The sequence below is a fragment of the Lissotriton helveticus genome, chromosome 1_1 (genome assembly GCF_964261635.1).
Source record: "Lissotriton helveticus chromosome 1_1, aLisHel1.1, whole genome shotgun sequence".
Classification (NCBI taxonomy): Eukaryota; Metazoa; Chordata; class Amphibia; order Caudata; family Salamandridae; genus Lissotriton; species Lissotriton helveticus.
In genome coordinates, this window is record NC_136057.1 from 1,781,198,141 (window position 1) to 1,781,218,121 (window position 19,981).

General features: G+C 51.1%; 1 protein-coding gene across 3 annotated transcripts in view; it reads left to right on the forward strand.

The window, feature by feature from the left end:
- The window catches only part of UBN2 (ubinuclein 2), a 647,497-nt gene that overhangs the window by 393,073 nt on the left and 234,443 nt on the right, over positions 1-19,981 (forward strand). For all 3 annotated transcript variants that reach the window (XM_078640321.1, XM_078640331.1, XM_078640327.1), the window contains 2 exons: positions 8,068-8,211; positions 8,792-8,842. In XM_078640321.1, the coding sequence (XP_078496447.1) occupies positions 8,068-8,211; positions 8,792-8,842 (195 nt within the window). The remainder of the gene's footprint in view (positions 1-8,067; positions 8,212-8,791; positions 8,843-19,981) is intronic.

Genomic DNA, 19,981 nt, shown 5'->3' on the forward strand with positions numbered 1-19,981 from the left:
CAGTCTTTAAGCCTCGTGGGGGCAACGGGACGTCCCCCCCCTGCTTACCGCCAGCCCAGTGTGTCTTCGCCGACGTTCCGCCGTCACCCGAGCCCGGGGGGTCCCCGCAGATGGTGCCGCAGTGGCCGCGGACACGGAAGCCAAGGAGCAACTGGTCTCCGATCAGGCTGAGGATCGGCCAGGTGAGTCTAGCAGGGCATGTCTATCGATCGCTGGTGGCAGGAGTCCCCGGGGGTGCCAATTAGCATGATAATTGCAGGAGTTAATTCGGCGGGCGGCGAGAGCTTCACGAGGTGGCAGTCATTCGCTAGTGCGCCACCTAGCGCCCCCCTTCGCTGACCCTCCTTCCCCATGGGTATGGCTAGGGTATCTATTCTACGTTAAGGAATCTGCGGCTAGTAGTCTCTATCAGATGTACGAGTTACTTACCTTCGGTAACGATGTATCTGGTAGAGACGATTCTAGCCGCAGATTCCTTCACGGCCTGCTCTTCCTCCCCCTTCTGCAAGGACCTTTGGCTTGGTCTTCTGCACTCGCCTCCCGGTGGGTGGGTGTCTTTTGTGAGTGCATTCTTTCGTTCTTTTGACAGGATGGTTTGTCTTATTTCTTGTTCCTTTCCTCCTCTTTGACACTTTGGAGGATGGGTCCATAGGTACTCCTGTGTCCCTCTGCTCTGGTTGCTCCACGATTGAGGCTTGCCTTTACTCTCATCCCTCCCCTCTCCCTCTTTTTTACTAAGGGTCCTGGCCCCCCTGCTAACCTCTGGGTTGGGGTCATCTGGCCGTGCCTTGCCCTTTGTTCCTTTGGGGGGGTTGTCGCACTCTGTGCTGGGGTTGCCTTGGGGGTTGTCGTTCCCTGTTTGTCTTGGAACTGGTGCCCCTTCGTTGTTCTTGGTTGGGGTTATTCCCTGCTACATGTTGTCATGACATTTTGCATATGTTTCTTGTCTCAAGGGAGGAACTGTCTAGATGCTGGCTGGGTGGTTGCTCAGGACTGTGCTCTGTTCTTTCTTCTTTCCCTGCCTTTCGGAACTGCAGTGTTGGCACTGCTCCTTATGGTGTTGTTCGTCACCATTCCTTTTTCCACTTTTTCTACTCTTTCGCACACTGTTTCCATGCTCCCACAGTTTGTCTGATGGCTCCGAGTTGTGGCGCGGAAAAGTTCTCCGAAGAAAACTGACATAGGCGTGCCGGGGTGGGACTTATGTGACTTCGCTGACGTCAAGTATGCCGACGTCGCCTGGGCGGAGTCACGTGATGCTGTCCCCCTGGCGCAGGGATGCTGTAGCAAAGTTTTCTACGTTAAGAAATCTGCGTTTAGAATAGTCTCTACCAGAAACATTGTTACCGAAGGTAAGTAACTCGTACATCTTCATTAATTAGGAATGTTTTATAGAAGTCGTCTGACCAATCACAAGGGAGGATCGATTCGAGTTGGATGTAATTGGCCCTGGCAGTAACAAGGTATAAGGTTGATTCCTTGTCACGAGTGGGGCTGTTGCAATCCTGAATCAGGGCTAGGTCTGAAAAATATGTTTGGAGGCTGTTCATTGCGGAGTCATTTAGATCGTCCCAGTGTAGGCTGAGGTCTTTGAGCAAGATTTGGATTCCATGTTGACCTGCATTAGTTGTGATGATATCTATAAACTATTGAATGAAAGAAAGGTTGTCCGCTGGAGGGTGATAGAACATGTGCAGTTTGCAAACTGGACTGTAATTGCATGAGACCAATGCTTAGGTATTCACATGAGGATAACATAGTTGACTTAGATTGTTTCACAGAAACGCTATTACGGTGTATGCAGGCAATGCCTTCACCAGGTCTATCTTATCTGTCTCATCTAGTAATACCATGGTTCAGGGAGACCAGTACCAGTATGTCAAGGATGCGTGTAGAGGACTCATTTGACCAAGTTTCAGTCAGGATTATGTGAGAGGATAAGATCAGCAATATTCGCTGCATGGCTTGTGGCCGATCTACAATTGAGTAGTATACATTTGAAATGGGGTTTAGAAGTAGCTAGGGTGTTCTGTGTGAGATTTACTCCTCTATGATTGGGTCTTGGTACCCTGTGTTAATTCGGAGGGATGGGTTGGATTAGGGCATGATTGTGTGTGTAAACAGGGTGAATGAATCGTTACCTGGTTGTAGTAGATCATAGGAGCGGAGGAGAAATTGGATATCATTGTCTGATGGAGGGCACAGCGGGCACAAAGCAGCACCAAACATACACCACCAGCAGCACTGGGTGCACTTGAGCGTCAGGTACCTAATACTATTAAATGAGGTTTCTGCTTTCAACGAACAGGCTGCAGGTGTCGCCCCGGAGGTTAGCACGAAGACAGACCAATGGCAGACTGTGGATGCCACACCTCACTGCTATGTTCCTTACGCAGCAATTAATCAAAGAGTCTGTGGATGTATGCAATTGCCGGCTTGGAGAGAGGACGCATACTGCTCGCGTCTGAGGTATTGATGCCGGCCCACACATGGGAGCCCCATCATTTTATATCTCCAGTTATCAATTTAACTGACTTTGATTTTGGTTCCCACATATGGACCACGGGGTTAACAGTGCAATCTAAAGTATATTTGCCTTTTATCCATCATATTCTATACCCCACCATTGGACTACTCACCGCACACATACTATTCGAGCCCTGGTGGAAGTTAAATAATCATTGAACAAAACACGTTGGCTGGAGCCTGTTTTATGATTACATTCGAATAAAAGACTTTAATACAAAGGATCTTCTGTCCGTTTACATCATTTGGAATAAGTTCATACAGTGGTGCATCTCTCCATAATCAGTCACTTCTGAGGTTGCAGGGGGAGACCAACAACAGCAGCGGTAAGTAGAAATGTAGGGGTTCGTATGGGTACCGTTGATTCAGCTCACCAAGGCACAGGGGCTTCAGAGCAGGAGTGCCTTTAGACGTCTAAGTCCTCTTATTGGAGCCTGTCACGGTCAGGGGGAGCCTCTGGATTCAGGCTGCAGATGTCCGCGTGGAGTCCAGGAGGGTCAGCCACCGCTGAACTTGAAGCCAGGATTGCTGGAGAGACTTCACTGGACTGGTGAGCCACTTGGGCCGTGAGGTGCAGAGTGGGCAGGAGCCGCTGGTCCAGCTGGATCCAGAGTCCTTGCAGTTGGATTCTTCTGGACAGAGCCACCCTCCTTTGGAGATCTGGTCTTTGTTGAAGAGCAGGCAGTCTTCTTTGGGATTCTGGAAGGTGCTTGCCATAGGACATGCATAGTCGTCTTTGCAGTCTCTTTAAAGCTGGAGACAGGCTGGTAGGGCTGGGGCAAAGTCAGTAGTTGTCTTCAGGCTGTGCTGCACGGCTTCTTCTTCTTCGTCGTTCTTCATAGGTTGCAGGATTCTAACTCCTAGGTCTAGGGAAGACACCAAAATACTACATTCAGGGGGTATTTTAGGGGAGTAGTAGGTAGGGCCAATGTGCACCTTACATGAGGTGGCTACACCCATTATTATGCCACCCTCCTGTGGGAAAGGGCATAGACCTATCCCTGATTGGAGGAGTCCCCAAATCTTCAAGATGGAGGCAAGTGAAGAGCATGCTTAACTTCACCTCCTCCGCCTGAGGGGTCTAGTTGGTAAAGGCGGGCCCACCTCCTGGCCTTTTTAAGTTATCCCGCCGGTTTTCCTGCCCAAAGGGGGGGTGTAAACCGGGTGCTGCCATCTGCTGCTAGCAGCAGAGGCTGAGGTTCGGATTACAAAGGCGGCAGTCCTTTTGAAGCTTCCCCTTCGAGCACTGTGTGACGCCTCTGCCCAGGATGTGCATTGTGTCTGGTCCCAGAGAGCAGAGGGTCTCTCCCCAGGGATCCAGAAACATGTCTGTGTGTGGCAGGCGGCCTAAAGCCAGTCAGTAACCACACCAGGGTCGGTAGGTTTTCAGGGGGCACCTCTGAGGTGCCCTCTGAGTATGTTTTAATAAATCTCCCACTGGCATTTGTGTGTATTTATTATAATGAGCTGTTTGGTACCAAACACTCCGGGTTTCAGAGAAGCCATCATAGTGCAGGAGAAATAGTGTTGTTTCCAGCCCATGTACTCCTTATGGCCTCCCTAGCTCTTATAATATTTAAGAATTGACTTAAGTATTGTATAGTGCATATCTGCTCATGCAGATTTTCCCTCACCTATGGTATTGTGCACCCTGCCTTAGGGGTATAAGGCCTGCTAGAGGGGTGACTAACCTATACCTACGGGCAGTGCTGGCTGGCATGGCCCCTTGGCAAGGTGCCATGTCGACTTTGTCGTTTTTCACCTCGCCAAGCTGCAGGGGCAGTGGCATGGACCTAGTAAGGGAGATACAGGGGACCCTCTTCACCCTTCAGGCCCTATGGGGGCGGGGGTCTAAGTGGTTGTCGTGGTGATCGTGGCTTTGAAGCTGTCATGGATGTCTGCGATCTTGCGATGGAAGAAGGTGGCAAGTGCGTCACACAGGTCTTGTGAAGGTGGGACGTCTGTGTTGGAGCTGGGGTTGAAGAGTTTTTCACGATGTTGAAGAGCTCTTTGCTGTTGTGTGCGTTGTTGTCTAGGCAGTCTTTGAAGGGGGCCCTTTTGGCGGCTCTGATGAGCTGATGGTGTCTACGGGTGGCATTTTTGTGGGCTCCGTAGCTGTCCGGTGTTCGCTCGTGGTGCCAGTTCTTCTCTAACTTTCGGCAGGTTTGCTTGGATCTTAAGTGAACCAGCTGCCTTTCTTGCTGGTGTGACTGTTGGAGGGTTTCTTGACCGGGGCGCGGGTGTTGGCGCAGTCATCGATCCACTGTCTGAGGTTGCGGGGGGGACGGTGTTGGGGTCGGTCGGTCGTTCGGGTCGGCAGGGGGGCTATGGGCGAGGGTGGTGGTTAGCTAGTCTTCGGTGACTTTGCTCCAGCAGCGGCGAGGGATCTGTTGGGTGTGGTGGTGCGTGGTGGGTTTCCGGAAGGTGAAGTGGATGCAGTGATGATCGGTCCAGTGGAGTTCTGTGGTGTGGTTGAAGGAAACGTGGGTGCTTGCGGAGAAGATTGGGTCAGGCGTGTGGCCGGCGGAGTGGGTGGGTGTTGTGACGAGTTGTCTGAGTACGAGGTTCTCGATCAGGGTGGTGGAGTTGGTGTTGTTGTTGTTCTCTTGGTAGAAGTTCAGGTCCCCGAGGAGGATGTAGTCCATGGCGGCGAAGACGTGTGTGTGCTGACGACGTCGGCGATGGAGTTGCTGAACTGTGGTCAGGGTCCGGGGAGCCTGTAGACGAGGGTTCCTCTGAGGGTGGTGTTGGGATCGGTGTGGATATGGAAGTGCAGGTGTTCGGCGGTGCTGAGGGTGTCGTCGGTGTTGGTCGAGACTCGGAGAGTGTTCCTATGGACGAAGGCGATTCCTACTCTGTTGGTGCGGGCCCTGCGGGTGATCTTGTAGCCTTCCGGGATGGCTATGGCGATGTCGGGTGCCGAGGAGGTGTTCACCCAGGTCTCCGTCAGGAAAGCGTGTTTGCTGGCGGAGCGGGTGTTGAGAAGAATGCACCTGAGGTAGTTGGGCCCGCCAACCCACCGGTCGGTGGGTTGGCAGGCCGGATGCTGCGGAAGCTGCAGTTCCGGCAGGAGAAGGGGTCTTGGGTGCGCTTTGGGGCGGCCAGGCAGCAGGTGCGTGATCGTCCGCCGTTAAGCACGTGGAGGCTGCTGGAGTCGTAGAGGAAATGGTGTTTGCGGTGCCAGGGGTTCTGGCGCTGGGCGCGGTCCAGGTTCGGATGGGCGGAGTAGGGGGAGGGGGAGGGGGGGGCAGAGGCGGGAGCGGCTGGAGCGGAGGGCCGGGCCGCAGGGTCAGCAGCGGCGGAAAAAGGGGCACACGAAGGGTAGTCTAGTGTAGAAAAAAGAACACAGCACAATAACAAAAATAAAGCACCACAAAGTACAGTTTAGTAAATTCAGGCACCAGAGGCTAAAGCAACAGAGGTAGTGGGGTCGCCAGGAGGCAGCAGGGCGGGTCTGGCGCGTGGTGCTGGGTAGCTGACTCGAACTCTCACTGCTGGTGTCAGAGCAGCTGGGGAGAGTCCTAGTGAGGCAGAGCTGCTGGGGAGAGTGCTGGCCTTGGCCCAGAGGTCAAGGTCTCACCATCTTACCAATTAATCTGGTTCAGTGAAACAGTTAATTTGATACCTTGAAATAATATCTTTGGTGGTCTTAAATGGAAGTGATCATTTAGTGCAGTGGCTAGTGAAACTCCATATTAGCCAATGAGACCACTGAGCATGCTACAGTGAAAACGTCGGTTTCTGTGTTTTCATGGTCAAGCCAAGTTAAACTCAAACTGAACAGGCCATTCCTTTTTATATTAATGGCCTTATCTGGTGGCCTACCAAGGCCTTTTCTAGGGGTGGCTTATTAAGACGGAAGCATTTGACCTGCCAAAAAGGTTTTATTTTGCCATGTAGAGTTAACAGGTTTCAAGCGGCCTGACAAGGCAGCTGTGGATGGCATAGAATCATGTTTTACCCCGTCACTGTAGTGGTGATACATTTGCTGCCATTTAACTTACTAGCCCTGGGTATCTCTTGAACCATATACTAAAGTTTTATAAGTCATCTTATTGAGCCAATCGAATATTACCCTTCTACCGTCTGACAATGAACAACATTTTTCTCAGATAGACACGGTCACATTCTCATTTCATACTACAAAATGGTTCTCCCCCATATTTATTACATTTAGCTCAGAAAATGCGTAAGTTCTTACCCACGAAAGGCGTACGTGTAGCAATTGCATCTTACAGGAAGCGTCCTAATGAAGCATGCTTTTTAGAATTACTTTGTGAAAGACTTCTCAGAAGGCTTACAGAAAGGAGGTAAAAATGTCCTCGCCTACGTGGAAGTTAAATCTGATTCTTTTATGCTGAATCAGTCCCCCTTTTAAACCTTTTCATATGGTTTCATAACGCGTACCTAGTCACAGATACCTCCAGCTTGTACGGTTAGTGAAATTCAAGTCCTTTTATCAATTGATCTCTATACAGTGTTCATGCTAATAAAGCCCATCAGTCTTCCCAAAAGTGGTGTTCATATTATCCAGACGCAGTTTTTAGTAGCAATCCATTTATACCATCCGAGAATTTTTGAGACACGGACATGTTTGAGTTCTATTTACATAAAATATAAACATACACAAATCCACCCAGCTCTTTCGCAGCTGTGATCACATTTGCCAAGGTTTGGGCACTTCAAAACTGTGTAATACTCCATTAAAAGTGTCCTGTCTATTATCTATCATCGTTCCAAGGTACCCATTTCAGTACAGTTAAAGTAGCAGAGAAACATTCCTTTGTGAGACACGTGAGGTAGCCACTTGGAAATCAGTTCATACATTTCTCACACTAGATTGCAAAACAAAACTGTGCAAATGCTGGCTCTTTTATTACAAGTTGCTCTGAAAAATGTTTGTTTATTCTTTCACATTAATATAGAATTTGTATACCCTGTGACAGAGAGCCTGAAGGGGGCCATGTATTCGCCTGCTACTATTTAGCACAATTATGACCACCAAAGGATCTTCTATGATGCAGGAGAAATGATTATTTTTAGTCCTGGTTCTGCATTGTAGGAATCCTGATTGTATTAAACACCCCTGCCTTCCTACTTTGATGATTGGGGATAAAAACCTCAATGTTCCTGTAGTCGCCACCAATTGCTTCAAAAAGCTCTAACTCTGAAGCAACTGGCAGTACAAGGCATCTACTGCATCATGGTTAGAGGAAACACCTGCCACCTTAAAGGGACAGGGTAGTTATAACTTCTCTAATGTATGGCTATCAGACTGCTCTTTTTCTCAACACTTTGACATGTAACTACTGCCATTGAGAAGTGGTTTTTGATTATTATAAACTAAGAGTTGGAAAGTCTTGCTTTTGATAGTTTTGGCGCTGGTCTGTAACATTTGTGCATTTTGGACTTTTTGCTATGTAGCAGTACATTTTTTCTGACACCAATTGAAGTTTCTTTGATGCAGAACCGGGACCACAAGTAATAATTTCTTCCCTTTCCTGCTGCACCCCCTCACCCCCTTTTTCTCCTGCTTTGCAGGTCTTTGCTCTGCAACCTGGTGAAGATCAAGCTGGGGTGCTATGAGCTGGAGCCAAGCAAGAGCCAGTCTGCTGAAGACTACCTCAAGAGCTTCATGGAAACAGAGGTGAAACCGCTGTGGCCTAAGGGCTGGATGCAAGCCAGGTGAGATTCCTTATTTCTGAGTGTGCTGTCACTGGATATTTGCTCCCTGACCCCTCCTATCCTTATTTTTTACTGCCTAGGGCTCAAATCTCCAGTTCAGACCACAGGAATGTAGATGTTGGTTTGTATTTAGCCAGCAGCCTCTTGCTCTATCAAGTGCCACTTTCTATTTACAACATAGACTGTTCCTTAGATGTGGAGCAGCAGGGGGTTTAATTAAACCTTAGTTGGTTCAGATTTTCTGGTTGCATTTATTGTTTTTATGTTGCTAAGAACGTCTTCTCTCAAGTTAAGAATTTTAATGTTTTTCACACAGTATAAAAGGAGTTATTTTTTTGTGGGGCTTATCATAGATTTCTAAAATTCATAGTACTTGGAGTATGTGAATAACTAGATACAAGATATAGCTGGAGACATGTAGTGTCATAGCTGAGTTGGCATGGTAGTAGTGTGTCCTGAAAGTCATGTTCTGCTTACCCACATTCACCTTGTAAGTTTGTTTTACTTGTTGAGAATTTCTAGTATATTAAATTGTCTAGGTTGATATTGTTTCAATGTCTGCCGGCTTCTGTCATTGCAGGATGCTTTTTAAGGAGAGTAGAAGTGTTCATAAGCACCTCACTTCAGCCACGTGAGTACAAAGCGCCTTTCTCTGTCCAGTAATGTTTTCCAAAGAGCCTGGCAGAGAGCTAGCTGACAAGACTGAGGATAGGTCTTCTTGCCAGATTTGTTTGTGGAAAACACTGTCAGGTGCCAGGCTAAGAGTGGATGTGAAAATGGACTTGAATGGGTAGTCTAGTGGTCATGGGGGAAAGTGTAGCTGGAAGGTCGCAAGTGTTCACCGAGTATTTAAGTCCACTGTGGAGTAAAATGGATATTTCGAAAGGAAGAGGGCAAGTTGGATACAGCCTTTTCAAGCCATTCTTAAGACACCTGTCCAAACAACGTTTTCTGTTGCCAAATGTATGTCTCATTTTTGGGCTGTCTACCAGGCCTCCGAACAGTTGCATGGGCCAGAACGACAAGAGTAGGCAAAAATACCTTGGTGTTGATTTCCTTATCCCAGTTCAAGCACTTTTTTTCACAGCACATGCAAAGCCATAACTTAGTTAAATCTTTTTTTTTTTTTTAATATATCATTATTAAATGTTATGCCTGATGACCAGGCTCCAGTCTTCATACAATCACACCTGTAACAATCCCCCAACATTACCTCCTCCCCCACCCCTTCTGACACAATAACACATTTAACACAGAAAGAGAAAGACCGCATTCTGCAGTTGTGGCCTATCGCAGACTTCATATTAAGAGGTATTGTGGTTGCAAGTATAGCCCCTCTACCCTTGCATATACACCCCCGCTCTGCCTATCCCATCAGGCTAAGCCGATTGTTTACAGCTGTGATTCCTCTTGCCCGATATGTGTCTCCCCTTTAGGACTCATAAGCCTGTTCAGCATGTTTTCCCATAGCTGTAATTCATCCTCCACCCTTTCATCTGTACGTACCTCCCTTGTTCATCTTTCTTTCACAAGCACCCATTCCTTAATTTCATTTCGCCAGGATACTTATATGGGCACCCTGGAAGAGACCAGTGTATTGCTAAACGGTCCTTGCCAAGTACTAAGCCCAGAGAGGTAAATCTGTATCTAAATTTTTATTTAATCTACAGTGGTTCAGCACTCAAAAAAATTTAAATCTTATCACTCATATTAAAGTAAGAGTTCAGCACAACTTCTAATAATGAATGCACATGATCCATGTTTTTACAGTACATAATATCCATTCGGCATGTTGACTAACAAATTATTTATTCATTTTCTTCTTTTGACAATCGATTCGGAACCGTAGCCCACGCTTTTACGTCCTTACAGACCTCTTCAGGGCTCTAATCCAATCTCTTCTTGAAGCTTCTTTAATATGAGTGATAAGGTTTACATTGTGCTGAACCACTGTAGAGTAATTTAAGTTTGGAAGATTCTCCCTTTGGAAGTTTAGGGGGTTTGAACTTCTGGTTCTGTACACCATAAATAAGCATTTAACTGTCCCTATTGTTAGGGTAAGTGCGGTAGTTTATTGCCTCAATCTCCTTGAAGTTAATCTGTATCTAATCTTTCCCTTTCCTGGGTGCGGTATTGTATGATATTAACCCCAACAGGCACTGATTGATTGTGCTTTCTATGGAGATGCTGGCTCTCCTGGTCCGATTCGTCACCACCTCCCTCCTGAATTCCCGAACAGGGTCACATGCCCAGGTCATGTGTATGAATGTGACTGTCGGGGTGCTACATCTGGCACATGCCAGTGATTTTTGTGGGTATGTGTGCATTTGCTCCGGTGTGAGGTGCGTGCGCTCCATTTAGTGAACCAGCTTAAAACCATTGTTGCTCGCTACATGTTGCTCCAAGGCGCATGTTATCTCCCAGTCTTTGTCAGTGACTCCTCCAGGTCCTCCTCCCATTCTCGCTTGGCTTTCGATGGGACTTATGGTGCGTCGGTTTTAATAGCTGTTTAAAGGTGTGATATGAAATGTCTTGTGTGAGTGGTACCCACAGAGTAGTGCATGCCTGAGCCCTATACAGGAAGCACTGCCACACCTCACTAGCCATCCCGGACAGCTTAGCGAATTGCACATTTTTTCCACCTTCCATACTAAATGTCTCTCTAGCCTCCGCGAAGGTGATGAACCTGTCACCCAGGTGCAGGTCACCCAACATTATGCATCCCCTTTCCGCCTCCACAATGCCTTGCTCTGGTTTTTCTGCACTCTGCTCCTTTTACTGACCTACACTAGAGAGGCTAGCAAGATAACCAGTTCCCTAAAGATAGCCCCGAAATCTGAAAGAAACAGGTTAGTATTAGATTCCTTACCTTAGAATATCCCCAGGCGTCAGTCTGGATCCGGAAACTTTTGCGTAGCAGTACCCCTGCGCGTCGGTAGGCGTCGTCTGCAGGCGTCCCCTGCGGCTCCGCGTCGTCGGCGTCGTGCGCCGTGATGACGTCGCTGGAGTATATAGACGCCGCCTCCGCGCGCTGACGTCAGTTCTTCTTTTTTCCGCGCCAGTTAGCGCAGATCCGAAGAGCAGTACTCCGGTCTTTTGACCAAGTTTTTTGTTAACTGATTGATCTTTACGGTGCCGGTAGGATGCCCGGTTTCAAGAGTTGTGACGAGTGCGACCGCCTGATGTCGGTCACCGACCACCATCGACTCTGCCTCCGGTGTCTGGGCGCGGACCACGACGTGGAGTCCTGCGTCGACTGTCGGGCCTTGACTGGAAAAGCTAGGCGGGAGCGGTCCCGCAAGCTTCTCGAGCTCCGGTTGTCGGCCCCGCGTCGAGAGCGGTCCCGGTCCGGTCGGAGGTCGAGGGAGCGGTCGAGGGAACGGTCGCGGAGCCGCCATGGGCGCTCCGGGAGTCGCCACCATTCCTCCGGCTCGTCAGGTAAGCACAAGAAGTCGGGGCGTCGCCATCGCACCCCCGACTCCCCCCGACGCCCGCGTGCTGCGGCCGGGGGCTCGGGTGACCCCACCCCCGCGGTCCCGCATGGGTCGCCGACGCCGTCTACCCCACACCTGTCGGTCCCTGGGGAAGGCGCGTCGCGTGAGGAGATCGAGGCCTTCCTCATTGCTATGAGGGCGAGGTCTTCTCCGGCGGGGCCTTCGGCGCCTGCGGGCCCGTCGGTCCCGTCTGGGGGCCCGAGCGGTTCGGGTGCTCCTGCCCCGGCGCCGCCGGTGGCTCCGGCCCCGGCGCCGCTGGTTCCCTCTGGTTCGTCGCCGGCTGGTCTCCCGGCCTCTCCGGCGTCGGTTCCTGTGGGCCAACCCGTGGTACCGCCCCCGCGTGGTGCGGCGACTCCGCCGTCGGCTCCGGCCGGCGTCGGGTCCCCGGCACCGACGCCGCGCGGCGCCACCCCCCTTTCCTCCCCGACTCCGGACTCGGAGCCGGACCGGCGTCGGCCGACGCCGGACCCGACGCCGATGGGGCCCGTTGACCCCGATGTCTATATCGTCGACCCAGAATATGGGTATGACGAGGAGGAGTATGGAGAGGGTTGGGAGGGGTCTGAGGACCCTCTATCCCGTGCCTGCCAGTACGATGTGGACTGGGTAGGTGATCTGGGTGATGCCAGTGGCCTGGACGAGTCGCCCAACCCTGGGTTTGTCTCTCCGTCCCCTGTGGCGTCCGAGGCGGGTGCTGCCTATTCGGTGGTCCTGATGAGGGCTGCCAAGGCCTTACACCTTGAGCTCCCCGTCGCGAAGGTCAAACCGAATATTCTGACGGAAGTTTTTAAACCGCAGTCATGCCCCCAGGAGCCTCTGCTGCCGTTTAATGAGGCCCTGACGGATGTCCTTCTGGGCACCTGGTCCAGGCCCGCTTCTGGTGCGCCGGTTGACCGGAACGTTGCCAGGCGTCACCGTCCCTGCTCGGACGACCCTGCCTTCCTGTCCACCCATCCCTCCCCGGAGAGTCTGGTGTTCCAGGCCTCCACTTCACAGTCCGCATTTCCGTCGGCTCCGCCCGACCGGGAATCAAAGAGGTACGACCAATTTGGAAAAAAAGTGTTTTCCTCTTTGAGCGCTGGACTGCGGTCTTGTAACACCGCGTGCCTCTTGGGCCGCTACACCCACTCCCTGTGGGATACGGTCGAGGAGTGTTTGCCGCAATGCCCCCAGGAAGTGCGGGACAAGCTCACCCGGGCCTTGGTTGAAGGCCGGGATGCGGCGCGGTACTCGATCCGTTGTGGTCTGGACACCACGGACTCACTGGGACGGGCCATGTCCACTACGGTGGCGATTTGTCGCCATGCCTGGCTGAGATCTGCCAACTTCTCACCAGACGTCCAAAATACACTTATGGACATGCCATTTGATGGCAGTCGCCTATTTGGTGACAAAGCGGACCACGCGCTGGAGCGCTTCAAGGACTCCAGGGTCACGGCCAAGTCCTTGGGTCTCTCGACCCAGCGCCAGCAGACGGGTTCGTTTCGGCCCTTTCGTGGCCAAGGGAGGGGAGGTCCCACACGTGCTGCCAGCCACGCGGCGCAGAGCGCTCCCCAGCGCGGTGGCGCCCGTGGTTTCCGCCGTGGTGGCGGTAGAGGCCAGCGTCGTGGTCAGTCCACGCCTCCTTCCGCTGCGGCATCCAAGCCTTCCTAGTCCGAGCTTTCGGGCTCACGTGACGCCAGTGGGTGGCAGGGTTCGCCATCACCACTCCCGCTGGCGCGCGATAACATCGGACAGGTGGGTGCTGCAGCTTGTCCGAAGGGGCTATGCCCTCCCCTTCGAGTCCACTCCTCCAGCCATGCCACCGCAGAACCACCGTGTGTCGGGGGACCACTTGACACTTCTGCAGGAGGAAGTTACGGCCCTCTTGGCCAAGGGGGCCATCGAGCGCGTTCCTGGGCCAGAAGTAGGGTGTGGTTGCTACTCCCACTACTTTCTGGTACCCAAGAAGGACAAGGGAGGCCTGCGTCCTATCTTGGATCTACGGAACGTCAACGGCTTCCTCCGGAAGGAGAAGTTCAAGATGTTGACTTTGGCTCAGGTCTTGGCTGCTCTAGACCCACAAGACTGGATGGTAGCGTTGGACTTGCAGGATGCGTACTTTCACATCCCCGTCCTGCCGGCCCACCGGCGTTACCTGCGGTTCACGGTAGGCCACGAGCACTTTCAGTTTATCGTGCTCCCATTCGGCCTTACCAGCGCCCCACGGGTGTTCACGAAAGTGATGGCGGTGGTCGCAGCTCATCTGCGCCGGTTAGGGGTTTCAGTCTTCCCCTACCTCGACGACTGGCTGTTGAAGGCGGGCTCGCCCCAGACAGTCGTCCACCACCTTCAGATGACGGCAGACCTCCTGCACGAGCTGGGGTTTTCCATCAATGTGCCGAAATCACACCTGTGTCCCTCTCAAAAGCTCCTTTTCATCGGAGCGGTTCTCGACTCGGCGCAGTTTCGGGTTTATCCTCCGGAACGGCGGGTCCGGGATATTCAGGCTCTGATTCCCATCTTTCAGCCGTTATCCCGGGTTTCGGTCAGGTTGACGCTGCGGCTTCTGGGGCTGATGGCCTCCTGCATCCTTCTGGTGCATCACGCCAGATGGCGGATGCGGGCTCTGCAGTGGGACCTGAAGTTTCAGTGGGCCCAGCATCAGGGCAACCTATCCGACCATGTCCTGATCTCGGCGGGCACTGCGAGACAGTTGCAGTGGTGGCTTACCGACCGCGATTGGGTCAGGGGCAGATCCCTCTCCCTTCCCCAACCGGAGCACGTGGTTGTGACGGACGCGTCCCTCCAAGGCTGGGGTGGCCACTTGGGAGAGGCGGAGATCAGAGGCCTCTGGTCTCCGGCGGAGTCCCGGCTCCATATCAACATGTTGGAGCTGCGGGCGATTCGCCTAGCACTGAAGGCATTCCTCCCCTTTGTCAACGGGAGTGTAGTGCAGGTGTTCACGGACAACACCACCGCCATGTGGTACTGCAACAAACAGGGCGGTGTGGGGTCGTGGACCCTTTGCCAAGAGGCTCTGCGCCTCTGGCAATGGCTGGAACGTCAGGGCGTGACTCTGACGGTTCAACACCTGGCAGGTTCTCTGAACGCCAGGGCGGACGAACTCAGCCGTCGGTGCTCGGTGGATCACGAATGGCGTCTGAACTCGGATGTGGCGAGAGGCCTCTTTCAGCAATGGGGAGAGCCTTGGTTAGATCTATTCGCCACAGAAGAGAACGCGCAATGTCATCAGTTCTGCGCGTTGGAGTTTCCAAGACGGCACTCGCTCGGCGACGCCTTTCGGCGCGAGTGGAGTTGCGGTCTGTTGTACGCCTTTCCGCCTATACCACTTCTGCCCAGAGTGCTGAAGAAGATCAGGCGCGACCGGGCCCAAGTTATCCTTGTGGCTCCGGACTGGGCTCGAAGGTACTGGTATCCCGAGCTACTCAGCATGACAGTCGGTCCCTCGATCCGCCTGCCCCTTCAGGAGGACCTTCTGTCGCAGCAGCAGGGGACGGTCCTCCACCCGAACCTGTCCAGTCTCCACCTCCATGCGTGGAGATTGAGCGGCGACAGTTGAGGCCATTTGACTTGCCTCCTGAAGTCTGTGATGTCATTCTGGCAGCCAGGCGTCCCTCCACAAAGTCGGTATACGCCTGCCGGTGGAACAGATTTGTGGCATGGTGCACAGCGAAGGCTGTGGATCCCCTTTCTGCCCCTCTGTCTGAGGTTCTCCTCTTCCTCCTTTCCCTTGCCCAGCAGGGCTCTGCTCTGGGCACTATCAAGGGCTATCTTTCTGCCCTTTCCGCCTTCTTGAGGCTACCTGATCAGCCATCTTTGTTCAAGTCCCCTATTGTGTTGAGATTCTTGAAGGGCATCACGCACATGTATCCTCCAACTCCGTTCGTGATGCCTCAGTGGGACTTGAACCTGGTTTTGACTTTCCTGATGTGCGCTCCCTTTGAGCCCCTTCATTCCTGTCCTCTCCGTCTTCTCACCTTAAAGACGGCCTTCCTGGTAGCCATCACCTCTGCCAGGAGAGTGAGTGAGCTCCAGGCTCTTTCTATTCAACCTCCTTTCTTGTCTGTTCATCCTGATAAGGTGGTTCTTCGGACTAGACCTTCTTTCCTGCCCAAGGTAGTCTCTGCTTTTCACATTGGGCAGTCCATCACCTTGCCCTCTTTCTTCCCGCCTCCGCATCCTTCAAAGGATGAAGAGCGGCTCCATCGTCTGGACCCAAAACGTGCGCTTTCATTCTATATGGATCGCACACGCCAGTTCCGGGTGGATGACCAACTGTTTGTTGGCTACGTGGGTGAGAAGAAGGGAAGGGCGGTACAGAAACGGACCATCTCTCGGTGGGTCGTCCTGTGCATCAAAGCATGCTACTCTTTGGCTCGGAAGGAGCCTCCTGTTGGGCTGAGGGCCCATTCCACTCGGGCCACGGCGGCTACTACTGCCCTGGGCCGGGGAGTCCCTTTGCAGGACATTTGCCAGGCGGCCACGTGGGCCTCGCTGCACACCTTTGCGAGGCACTACTGCCTGGACAGTCAAGTCCGGAGGGATGGCTTCTTTGGCCGTTCGGTCCTCCAGGACTTTCTGGTGTAGGTTGTATTGGTTCGCAGACCCACCACCGGGGTTGGTATTGCTGGGGTATCTATTCTAAGGTAAGGAATCTAATACTAACCTGTTTCTTTCAGATGAACAAGTTACTTACCTTCGGTAACGATATATCTGTAAGAAACAGTAGTTAGTATTAGATTCCTTACCGCCCCGCCCATCCTCCCCGTTCTGCGAACTGATACCTAGGGTTAAGGACATCCCTTTCAGGGCCCTAGTTTCAAATGGCACCAGTGTTGGTTCTCACATGGCTCTGCGTGTTCTGGCGCGGAAAAGCTGTGTGCAAAGAACTGACGTCAGCGCGCAGAGGCGGCGTCTATATACTCCAGCGACGTCATCACGGCGCACGACGCCGACGACGCGGAGCCGCAGGGGACGCCTGCAGATGACGCCTACCGACGCGCAGGGGTACTGCTACGCAAAAGTTTCCGGATCCAGACTGACGCCTGGGGATATTCTAAGGTAAGGAATCTAATACTAACTACTGTTTCTTACAGATATATCGTTACCGAAGGTAAGTAACTTGTTCGTCAGGCCTAGTGAGTTCTGCAGTGTATAGAAGCACTGTGGGAAAAAATCCATGGTTGCCACCCTTCCTATCACTGATAACAGTAGGGTATACCAGAAACTGACTGAGCTGCGCAGCCCCTGCACAACTTTTCCCACATTGTATTCATGTTGATTTTGTTCCATGTGCGCCACCCTAACCCCCAGGTATCAGAGGCTATCTGCCTCCCATATCAGCTCCAGTGCTGGTAGCTCATCTAGTGCGCAATGCACCAGGAAAGTAAGGAAGAGTACCAGGGATTTCTCCCTATTGAGCTGTAGGACAGAAACTCTTCTGAACTGCTGCATTGCAGTTAGTAAGGGAGGAATCGCTGTTTCAGCGTGTGACGGGTAAATTAGTGTGTAGCCTGCATACATTCACACCTGTGGTTTGCTCTCCCCAGCTGGATTCAGCAGGGCCCTGACGCATCCTGCAGCCGGGCCACCAGCTGCTCAACTATTAGAGCAAATAACAATAGAGCCAACGAGTTACCACTGCCTCTTGCCCCTTTCCACCGACCAGATACTGAAAATTATACCACCTGATCGCACCCTGGTCCTAGTCCATGTACAGTAGGACCACCCAGCTCCGGAACTGTGGGCCAATGCCCATCTTCTCCAGCACTGCCATCATAAATGCCCAGTCCAACTTAGTTAAATATCTTTGCATTTTATGTCTTATTTAGGAGCGAAAAATGTTTGATAATTGGTCTAGGATATATTGGTTTGCTCCCCGCTTTGTCCCTTGCAGAAATCTCGGGGGGGTAATTTTTATAGTTCTGTCTGTCTGCTGTACATACATTACTAACCAGTGAAAGGTAGAATGAAATGAAAAGTCATCATCATGGTAATATCTTTTGTTAGGTGCTCCATGTGTGACAGTCATTTTATAAAGTAGAAAAGTCACTGGACCTGTAACTGGATATATTTCATGTAAAGAGAAATCTATGGTGCAGACTTAATGCAGATATGAATGTTAACCAGTCGTGGGGGGGCATGTGGCAAGTGCAAGGCAGATACTGCTGAGTGAGCTCATCTGTATGAGAGCTGTTTGTCTTTGGTAGCAGGTAAACAGTTGATGAACTGCACACAGATGGATGGAAAAATGTTGTGTTAGAAAAGTCATGGTGGAATTGAATGCACCATTTAGATATCAAAAGAAAATTGAACATTGCTATAACATATTTGTGTTTACACTCAATAAAAAGACATTTTAAAAAGAAAAGTCATGGTGGGACAACCTGGGAAGACTTGTTATTGAAATGATGGTGTGCATGCAACTCCTATTGATCAGCTCTATTGACTAACAGATGAATAAGGATGGGGTGGTGCTAAACGTTGCTCTAAGGTTGCGATTTACTTAATGATTGTGTAAAGGAGAACCAAGGCATCTCAAATGACACATAGTGAACCTGGGTAATTGTATATATGTGAGAACGCAATAGTTCCCTTAGATGCATTTAATTAGGATAGCTACAAAGATTCAGTTTAGTAGCCACAACATAACTTTTAGTGTATTCATAAGTTAAAGTGCATCTGAATTAGGAGCATGATCATGCTCCATATGAAAAAGCGCTCCAAGTGTGATCATTTTAAAAGCTTCATCAACAGAAGTGTGATTTGGGAACATGTGGACATTAAGAGAAAAACCAAATCCATGCAAATTCATCTCTACTCCACATGACAGTATAGTCAATGATGTTTCGACCCAAGTCAAGGTTAGTAATGGATAGGAGTGTAGAAATTTAGACAGACAAAAGAAAGGGGAATGAGGGGGCCAAGATGTACCCAGAATTTAAAGGTGAAAACTGAGAACATGGAAGGAGGGTTGTTGGGGGCTGGGTTGCTGGTCCGAATAGTGGAGTGGTGTGAATGGTTCCAGGTTCAAAAGAATCAAGGACTGATGGGAAAGGAGCCCCAGAGGGTCCTGAAGCAATTAAGCAGGCTGTTGTGCTACTGTTTATATGAATTTCTTTCACGTAGGGGTATCTTACTTTGGCGCACCAAGCACTCACAGCAATTCTGCACTTCTTTTTAAAATGGATATAATTTGGATAAATAACCAAAAACTGCCTAGTTCGTGTAGAGCTTGCTGCTGGTTTGTGCTATGTCATGCCATGTATGAGAACTCCTGTGACAAATTCCTCATTATATGTATCACTATAAGCTATATCTGATATAGACTTCTAGCCACAGATTCTTTTCCTTAGAATAATCCCCAGACGTCAGACTGGATCCGGAACATGTTCGGGCAGTTTTTTCAGACGTTTTTGATATTTTTCTCCTGGTGTGAGAAGATGTCACCCAAGAAACTGACTGGTTTGAAACCATGTGGGGCCTGTAACAGGCAAATATCTGCTACAGATCCCCACTGGGTGTGCTTGTGGTACTTGGAGCGAGAACACTACTCCAAGACCTGCAGGACTACCGCGTCAGTGGCCTTGCAGTGCCACGTCTGGTTGAGGTTAACAATTATTTTAGGGTATGTCCAGTCTTCCCTCATGGGCATGTTCTTTGAATGCTCTCGCCTATTTCGATGGAAGGCTAATAGAACTACGGGCAATCCTTTGAGCTGGTCCTGGGCCCTTCGCCAACCCAATCCACCTTCCGTCACTTCTATTGAAGTGGGTCTCCAGCTGCACCCATATCTTCCCAGCACCAGGGATAACAGACTTACCAACTATTTTGTGGCTGAGGGCGTGGGTCCCAGGGTCAGCATGGGACAGACAGCCAGCGGTCAAATCAGTCCACCTCCCCGTGCCCCAACAGCCACTTCACTGCCTCCAAACCTCTTTAGTTTGCCCTCCGTCCATCATGGGTATCCAGTGGGAGGCAGGATATGCATCACCTGTCCCACAGGCCGTCAGTGACATCAGACCGCTGGGTTCTCCAGATTGTTCAAAGTGGCTACTCCCTCCCCTTTGTGACTACACCTACACCCATGCAACCCACTTACGATCAGCTGACAGAGGATCCTCTCACCTTGCTCCGCAAAGAAGTGCAGGCTCACTTGGTCAAGGGACACATACAGAAGATGTCTGGACCAGAAGTGGGTTGGGGTTGCTATTCCCACTACTTTCTGGTGCCAAAGAAGCACGGAAGACTTAATCCTATCCTCTGTCTACACC